General features: G+C 34.0%; 1 protein-coding gene across 4 annotated transcripts in view; it reads left to right on the top strand.

Annotated features, from left to right (window-relative positions):
- The window catches only part of LOC108735121 (balbiani ring protein 3), a 226,416-nt gene extending 217,140 nt beyond the window's left edge, over window positions 1-9,276 (top strand). For 3 of the 4 annotated variants that reach the window (XM_018466952.2, XM_018466956.2, XM_018466955.2), the window contains 15 exons: window positions 2,215-2,355; window positions 2,565-2,753; window positions 3,037-3,246; window positions 3,488-3,709; window positions 4,295-4,489; window positions 4,553-4,591; window positions 4,648-5,049; window positions 5,111-5,266; window positions 5,332-5,904; window positions 6,076-6,258; window positions 6,312-6,578; window positions 6,710-6,985; window positions 7,543-7,769; window positions 7,888-8,133; window positions 8,749-9,276. In XM_018466952.2, coding sequence (XP_018322454.1) covers window positions 2,215-2,355; window positions 2,565-2,753; window positions 3,037-3,246; window positions 3,488-3,709; window positions 4,295-4,489; window positions 4,553-4,591; window positions 4,648-5,049; window positions 5,111-5,266; window positions 5,332-5,904; window positions 6,076-6,258; window positions 6,312-6,578; window positions 6,710-6,985; window positions 7,543-7,769; window positions 7,888-8,133; window positions 8,749-8,889 — 3,467 coding nt within the window. In that variant the 3' untranslated portion in view covers window positions 8,890-9,276. The remainder of the gene's footprint in view (window positions 1-2,214; window positions 2,356-2,564; window positions 2,754-3,036; window positions 3,247-3,487; window positions 3,710-4,294; window positions 4,490-4,552; window positions 4,592-4,647; window positions 5,050-5,110; window positions 5,267-5,331; window positions 5,905-6,075; window positions 6,259-6,311; window positions 6,579-6,709; window positions 6,986-7,542; window positions 7,770-7,887; window positions 8,134-8,748) is intronic. The other variant, XM_018466954.2, reaches the window with a different exon arrangement.
- The last annotated feature ends 13 nt before the right edge of the window (window positions 9,277-9,289 follow it).

Here is a 9,289-nt window from a genome sequence, read left to right on the forward strand (position 1 = left end):
TAAGTAGTAAATGTAGCAGGTTTTCAATTTTCTTTAGCCCGTTTCAATTTAATATGACATATAAAAAAGATTATATGCGCTGTTAGCACAGGGCAAAGTAGTATTACGTAAATAAAAAAAAAAATAATCAATTTCTTTAAATTTTATTCATTGATTGCTACACATCTATTAAAACACCATAATGGCCGACATCATTAACAATGCGACAACAATTGAAAAAGAATGATGGCCGACAACTGCAACAATTAGAAAAGAATGATGGCCGACACTACGTCATAGTAGAACATTAAAAACGGCCGGGGTCAGGGGGAAGAACTACTTATTAATAGAAAATATATCTGGAAAAGTATTTTAAATAAAATACAAAATGCTTATCTCAAAAAAGTATTTAAATGTGAAATATAAAAGGATATTTTGTATTTTCTTTTACATTTCAAATGCAAGTACATAAGTTAAAGTATACGCTATCAAAAAATGGATGCTTTTGCGTACCTATTGTTTTTTCTCTTTTTTTTAAAAGTAGTAAAATTCCAAAGAATTAAAAAACGCCGTGTTGATATAAAAATAAAGTTTTGCTTTATTGTGCATCGATCCTCCCAAAAAAAATCCTAGTATGACGTTTAAACTACTGAAATTGCTTCCCTTAACTTTTGAGAAATAAAAAAGAATACCAATGAATTGATTTTAACTTTTGGTAGATATTTACCCTTTTTTATTAAAAAACAGTCATCGTATGTATTATATCAAATTCAAATTACATTTCTTGATAGTTAATCAGCAGAATAATAATTATTTGGAAAGTTTTGCACAGATTCCACAATTTTTAAAAATTCAATGTCTTCAAAATTTTCATGAATGGAACGTTTCCTTTTGCCAGCAGTTGTTATCATCGTTGCAGGCATGTAAGAGTAATATTGATTTTTATATTTTAGTGCGTGAATTATTTTCTAAAAAATGAAAACATTATTTATGAACTAGATTTTAAATAGGTTTTGCTGTTGGAGCACTTACTAAAACTAGCTTTATAAGAAACACTGCGAAAGTCAAAAATCCAATAGTTAACATAGCTGCTTCGTTAGAAGGAAAATCCAGATAGGAATCGTCCTTGTAGCCACGAAGATTATTATTATTTGAGGATGGCCACATTTCAGAAATACGATTTTCTACAAAATATTTCTTAATTTCCAATGCATAACATCAATTGTAAAGTAATAAATAATGTGTGTCAATTTTTTTGTATCAATTAGCCAAATATTTTATGGGTATTTATTATATTACTTACGAATTTGCAAAAATAATCTATTTTTCAAATTTATGAGTACATTCAATTTGTTTTTAAAGTCTTTGTGTGGTTTTCTTAAAAGATCCTCTTGTACGTCCTGCAGAATAGACAAAAACGCGTTTGAAAGATTCGTATTTTCTTCGCCATTTCTTCTAAGAATCTCTTGCTTTTTTATAGATCCTTTGTTAATATGAGATATCCTTGTCTTTCCTGTATGAAGAGATTCATTCACAAAGTCGAAATGAGAACTTGTGGTTGGAGCTTTTGTAATAGATATATTATTATAACTTTCTGGAAACCGTAATACTGATAATGTATGAAGCACTTTTAATAAATATATTTTGTTTATTCTTTTACCTTGAGTGCCTTCTGTAGTACTATAATGTGGTTTATTTTGAACAGATATTTCAACCCACTCAGAATGCAAGGGTAAGATAAAAATTAGAAATGAAACTAAAGCAAGACATTGTTTATTGCAACACATCATGATAAATAATCGTGCAGGTTTTGTCACATCCGAGTTTCCACAAAGTCTTAGTAAGGATAGTTAGAGCGGAAAATTGGATAAAGGAACTAACAGTTTCTTAATGCTTTATGTTACAGAGATTTAACATAGGTAACAGGATAAAAACAAAGCCTAATTTTGTACATAATTACTGTAGCAGTAGAATTATTCAGTATGTTAAATTCCAACGAACACAAAGTACAGTAACTGTGGTTTTTTTCTATATGAATATGTATATGATTACAATAATAAATTAATAAAACTTATTAAAATTGCTTTTATTGGTCTTCCCTCAATCCCTAGTTTANAATTTTATCAAAATAATTACCGCATTACGTATTTATATTATGGTAATCTCCTCTTTTGAATTATGTGAAGCATAATTTGATGATTACATCTATAGCCTGGTAATAAATTCAATTTGCAGGCAAAAGAGGTAGAAGCTTGGAAAACATCTGCCCTGTTGGAGACCCCTTAAGAATAAGTGATTCTATCAGACCATTTTTGTGCGGAAACGACCCTGGCAAACCCACCTGCCCACCAATGTACCAGTGTCTGGTGCAATCAGGTATTTATTAAACACCATTCGTTCTTTTCTTCTTTGAACAACAAACGCACTCCGGGAGGTCAAAATTAATCAACGTGAATTACAACATTGAAATCAAATTCATGTAATTCATTTCAAATTTATATAATTTAATTCCTTGCTTTTATGATTCAATTTAGATAAGTGATAAAATTACTTTAGAAATACTTAAAAAATAGTTTTTCGTAAAGGAAATGATTATGGCGTTTGCTGTCCCGCCTCCCTCAGTCTTAAAAAACCTGGAACATGTCCTGGTACAGCTGACACAATGGTGGAATGTGGGTCCACATGTACCCATGACCTGGAATGCCCTTCCGTACAGAAATGCTGTAATACTGACCAGTGTGGACGTTCCTGTTCGCATCCCCAAAATATTACAGGTGCCACACTTTATTTGGACTATTATTAAGTTTTTACCATTTGGTCAAAACCTTTAAAAGTCTGACAAAACTTTGAAAGATAATTTAAAAAGCTAATAATTGTTTCGGTTATTCGGCCAAGGAGTATGAGTCTTGTAAGTCGAATGTTTTTTTTGACTTTCCCAGCATTTATCCAAATGGTAAAAAGTTCTATTCTTACGTATGAAGTCGATCAATTTTCGTAGATAATAAATCATTCTTCCAATTAAGCATATCGATTGAAGCGTTTCTTTAACTGATTTAGAATGTATCCATCAACGTATGTTGTCCGAATTGCTGTCTGTGAGTGAAAGAGAAGGTCGTGGTTACATTCCTCAGTGCTCCGAAGATGGTCAGTTCAAAGAAAAACAGTGTAGCCGAAATGGATTGGTATGCTGGTGTGTGGACCGAATGGGACGAAAGTTAAAAGGTTCAATGGGTCCGGCCGGCAATGTAAACTGCAGCCTAGTAGGCGGTAAGAAAAAATCTCTTTAATCATACGCACTGGTTTGGTAGCAATCATCTTTTTAAACCCATTAATGTCCTTATTCTTTGTTTTGTTGTATTTATAATCTCAAATGTCTATCATTGTTTTTAATAAATCGTAACACATTATTGTTGGTTCGTTTTTTTCACCGCATGGGGGTTACGCAGACATTAGTAAAGCAATTCACAATTCCTTTCTGATTCTTGCAATCTACAAACAATGTTTACAGCAAGGGCTTTAAGTTCTGGCCGAAGTCTTCAAGATGCAAACAGATGCGAATCATTGGATTGTGCGGCCATTTGCGAATATGGATTTAAACTGGACAAAGATGGCTGTCCAACGTGTAAATGTGATGATCCCTGTCACGGGTACATTTGTCCCGAAGACGAAGAATGTATTGCGGTGAAAGAAGCCAATTGTATGGAATTTTTGTGTCCTTCATTGCCAGTTTGTAAGTATCGTTATTCGTTAACAAAAAATAAAAGAAACGATAGTTTAATTTGCTTGCGAAGCCCGTAATTTACTTTACTGTCCTTTAAAAATAACATAACATAATCATATCATTACTTGAGATCGATCGATTTGATCAGTTTTGTATTTTTGGTCATACATCTAAAAGCTTGTGTTTTAAAATTCAAAAAAATAATCGTTCAGATCGATGAATCTGCTATTCCACCCTTAAATTTTGACCCCATTTTCTACCGCCCTTGCATTTCGAATATAAATGCGGGAATGCGGTTTTTAATTCTCAATTAAAAAAGATGAATAATAGGCGTGAAAGACAGATTATACAAGTCCCACAATAGTGGCTCTTTTTTATCGGAATCGTAAAAATTATTCGCCAAATAAAGCAATCCATCGTGATCGTCTGATTGAGCGTGTTTACGAGTAAATAAATTCGACGTGTCGCAAGTACGCAATTGTTTCAGAATTCATGTAATGTCAGGACGTGTCGTCGCATTTATTACGTTCAATATCGTCCTTGATTGAAATTCACAAAAAAGGTAAGGAATTCAGCTCTTTGTTTTACGAACAGGTCGTCCGAAAACAATTTACGCTAATCCATGCAGTTTGGGAACTCCTTTAACCGATGATATAACAGGCGCGCCTATTGCCTGTGCCCTAAGATCTGACGAAATAGGAACTGTATGTCCTTTAAATTACGAATGCATCTCTGTGCCCGGATCTACACAATCCGTTTGCTGTCCTACCGAAAATTACACCGAAACCAGTACGTTTTGATTTATTTCTATCGACGACTTACGTTGATTATATTTATCAAAACTTTTTACAGATGATACATCAGCAGTTGACAGTCCAAGAAGTCAAACCAGTACGTTATTTTATTAACATTTAATGAACTTTTTGCTAAATTATGGCCTCTTTTAGTGTGCGAATATTTACATAATTTTGGTGAAAACATGGAAGGCACTAGGGATGGAATGGCCTTGGCTCTACCCCAACCCCAATGTGATTCCGATGGGAGCTATTTACCAACTCAATGCTCTAAAGGAAGCTGCTGGTGTGTTGACTTCTTTGGTACAAAAATTCCAAAAACAGAAGGAAAAGGAAACGCTACTGAAGATTGTAAAAGTCTTAGAGAAACTTTAGAATGTTTAGGGTTGACGTGTAGAATGGGATGCGAGTACGGTTTTGTCCTAGATGAAGAAACCAGGTGTCCATCATGTCAATGCAAAGACCCCTGTTCAGACATTAAATGTGGTCCAAGTGAGGAATGTCAATTGGTAGAAGTCAGTTGTACAGATCACTATTGCCCTCCAGTACCAGCATGTAAGACCTTCAAAAGTACTAATTTTCATTATATATATGTTATTTCAACTTTTGGTTGTAGGTTTGCCTAAAAAGAATGGTCAATGTCCTTATCTAATTCCTGCTACATCAACATCATGCGATTTCGAGTGTACTTCTGATCTTTCTTGCGATGGAACGCAAAGATGTTGTTCCAATGGTTGTGGAACTCAGTGCGTGGAACCTCTCTTATTGACAGGTATGGTACAACGACAACTAATCAAATCTACACAAATCAAATACCATAATCTTCAATTCGTTCAGGTTGCCAACACGAGCGTCATTTACTTCAACATCAAGCTAACGAAGCAGGCAAACCTGCTGGTCAAGTTTATATTCCCACTTGTGCGGATGATGGAAATTACGCTTCTAAACAATGCGATTACGGTAAACAACAATGCTGGTGTGTGGACTTCCGTGGGTTCGAAGTCTCAAAAACTCGAAGATCAATATCAGAACCTTTGGACTGCGACAATTTGCCAGAAGAAGTCTATACATGTCCAATGAGAAAGTGTGTACAAGACTGTGTTCATGGATACGAAATGGATGAAAATGGTTGTAGAAGTTGTACATGTAAAGATCCATGTTCGAAGATTTCGTGTCGTGGAGAAGGAGAAATCTGCAGATTAGTTGATGTAGAGTGTACTACTTGGCCCTGTCCTCCAATGGCTATGTGTCTGCCCAAAAAGGAAAATCCATGTCACAACGGAGAACCTTTGAAACTTGGAAATTCCAATGAACTAGCGACATGTGGTCCAGAGTACGAAGGATGTCCTTCAACGCACAAATGCCAATTGAGTCCTTTAGGCGAATATGCTGTCTGCTGTCCTAAACCACGTATGTATATAATCATTTTTCCCTTTTCTAAATGATATCCGAAAAGAGACTTACCCACTTCTAATGTGGTCATCATCAGTACGTCTCGTGATAACTAGGGTTTAGACTATTTCCTCCTTTATCGTAGTCACCATTTTCTACTTTGATATTTTTAACTGTTGTTTATTTTAGGAGATGTCTGTTTTGAACCTATGGAGACTGGTTCATGTTCTGATCCTGAATCATTTAGAAACCTGACAAGATTCTATTTCAACTCTCGCAAAAATAAATGTGAACCATTTTCATACAGCGGCTGTCGTGGAAACCACAACAATTTCCATTCGGAAGAAACGTGCAATTTGGTTTGCCCAGGTAGTTCCTGTTATTACGATGAATTACCAATTACTTAATGCAGGGTTTTCTTACAGTTTTAAGTCAGTGTGAACGTTTGAAAGCCAAGAACCAGAAATCTGCGGAACGTTACAAGAAGCCAACGTTTACTCCAAGATGTGATCAAGACACAGGAAGTTGGCAACCTGTACAGTGTTTAGAGCATGTTGGAGTTTGTTGGTGTGTGACTCCACATGGTGAACCTCTAAAGGGCACATTGACAAGAGGATCCGAGCCTGAATGCAACTTTAGGCAAGCTAGAGGTCGTGGAAAGAACAAGGCGCAAGCAGAAGAAGTTGAAGTTGGTAAGTACCATATACTGATGTTCCAGCAATGATTTTATTATCACCTTGTTAGCTATAGAAAAAAGGTCCAAATTTGGATAAAATGATTTAAAGCTTTCTTGATCTTGATCCTGGTCCTTTGTTTGTTCCAGTTTTGGAGGAATTAATGATGCAACTCGGTTCTATAGATTATGACGAAGAAGAAGACGATATGAGAGTTCACAGTACAGAATCTGCTATTGTTCGTACGTCATCTGAAGACGTTATGGACTCTTCTTTAACAAGATGTCAAGCTCTGAAAGCTCAGTGTGACGAAGACGGCAAATTCCTACCAACTCAATGTGAAAAAGGAGTTTGCTGGTGTGTGGATGAAGCTGGAAGGCAACTTCAAGGAAGCGGAGTTTTCTACAAAGACGAACGTAATTGTAGTAAGTACCTAACGAATATAATTAGCTATTTTTAATACTTCATTACTAAGGTGGTTAATGGAAACAATTTCTCATATGGCAGTCATAGGGGATATCGAATAAAAACTTGCTAAAGTGCGAATTTTAAAATTTAATTAAACGTAATATAATCAGTACCTACATCATATAATAAACAAATATTTTATTAAATTTGAAATAAATTTAATTTAAAATGATTAAAATAAATAATTTAACGGTATATATGAAATAATTAAATAATATATTAAATACTTGAGGATACGTAAAAAAATGTTAAGGAATTTGTAACCATAAGGGCAAGTAAAAAGGTCACCCGCCTCACCACTTTCACTCACTTCTAAAGATTGATTATTCTAATTGAATCTGAATACCTTGTTTGTATTATTCTTGCTATTTAAACTATCGCTTATTGACCTATTAATCGAGTGGTAGGTGTTAACTTGCAATTTTAAAAAGATAATTTTGATGTATGTACTAATTAAACAGGAATTTATAGATACTATGTAACACTTATCTATACATGTAACAATCTTTTACAGAATTCACGCCAGTAGAAGAAGTTGAAGTAATCCTAGGGTTGAGAGGAAACCACGACGAAGTTAGTGCAATTCCAATTGTTAACAGAATCCAGAAGATAGTGGTGTCCCTTAACGGAACGATAAAGGGTGAAGACGTTAGAGCAGATCCTGATTCTGATGTTTTATACATCAAATTCTCCCTTATTGGAAACAATAAAGTCGACGTTGCCTACAAACTAGAAGAACTGGTAAGCAATTCCTTATTTTCTTTTTTTTTTGGAAAATTTATTTCCAATTTTTTATCGGCTTTTTCTTTTTTGATAAAATACACACGTCTATTAATTATTATTATATTTCTCTTTTCAGGTGAGGCAAAAGAAATTGTCAGAACTAACAGCCGATTTCACCCTCTCCAGTTTCATTAACCAACTTGGCTATGCTCCAGCACCCATTGTGGAAGAAAGAATAGTGGCTCTAGAAAATAGGGAAATCGTTTCCCAATCACCGGTATCAGTTACTGCACCTTACCACACAGCGCTAATCGTGGTAGCTGCTGGATCAGCATTTGTAATCTCTGTTCTAGTCGTACTGATCATCCTCTACAGAAGAAAGGTAAGACACGTTTTTAAGATCCAACTTTTCGAAAGTTTTATAATTTCTCATAGCTAATATTGTAGTATCTGGTGATATTCGTAGTATTTCTAATATGTTTGATAAAACCTTACAAAATACGTGACAAACTGAGTTTACGACACAATTTATATATGTATAGGTACAATACAACCAAATTCATAAAAAGACATTAAGTTCTTGGTTATTAATTTTGTGGATGCTAACAAACATGGGCCACGAATTGGTGTCTATTAGACCTCATCAGCACACCGCAGGTAGTTTCGACAGATTGAATAAATAAACTACGTACTAGATTCAGTTTTTCAAGTACTTAGATACCTTTGAAAAGTTTTCTCAAGTATTATAAATACTATTGTTACAGCAAATATCACTAACAGACGATGTACTGCCTGTTACTTGGGCTTATGAGGACTAATAATTAATTACTTACTTAATGTTGTTTATTTCCTTATACGATGTATTTCTTTTAAGTTTAATTCAGGTGCGGGGGTGCAATTTATTTTCATTTTTCGTTTACCGTGATGTAAAACAATTAAAATTGTCTGGTTTTATTTTTAGTTTTTTTTGTTTAAATTGATTTATTAAATTTCGCAGATGGCGAGCTTAAAAAATAAAGTAATTAAATCAGAGGAGGGTAACCAGAGATTTTTATCGCCCAAACCATTTTATGTTGAATTACCCAACGAAAAGTCTCCAGCTCCAGTGAGGACGTCACCAACGTCCGAAACGACGTAATTCTGAATAAGTATATTCATTTTATTTATCTATTTATTAGAAGTTTGAAATCATTAAATTAGATACCTACGCCAGTTACAGTGTAATAGACGAAATCAAAATTCAGTAAGGTTTTTAAATTATTAGACAAATTTTTATTTTCCTTTTTCTATGAACTTTTGAACTTCTACTTGATAGATTGTACTATTAGCATTTAAGAATAATATTAAGTTATTTATATAAAATAATATGGAGTTTTTAATGTACAGTTATTTGCCATTTCGTTGTATTTAAATTGCACGCTTGCATACGTGCAAAGACGACATTAATGACTTTAATCGTTTACCTGAAATACCTTTAACGTTACGTAAATAAATATACGTATGTGTATGTATTGAAATTAAATAAGTTATTATACAAT

The sequence above is a fragment of the Agrilus planipennis genome, unplaced genomic scaffold (assembly GCF_000699045.2).
Source record: "Agrilus planipennis isolate EAB-ADULT unplaced genomic scaffold, Apla_2.0 scaffold34, whole genome shotgun sequence".
In the NCBI taxonomy this organism is placed as follows: domain Eukaryota; kingdom Metazoa; phylum Arthropoda; class Insecta; order Coleoptera; family Buprestidae; genus Agrilus; species Agrilus planipennis.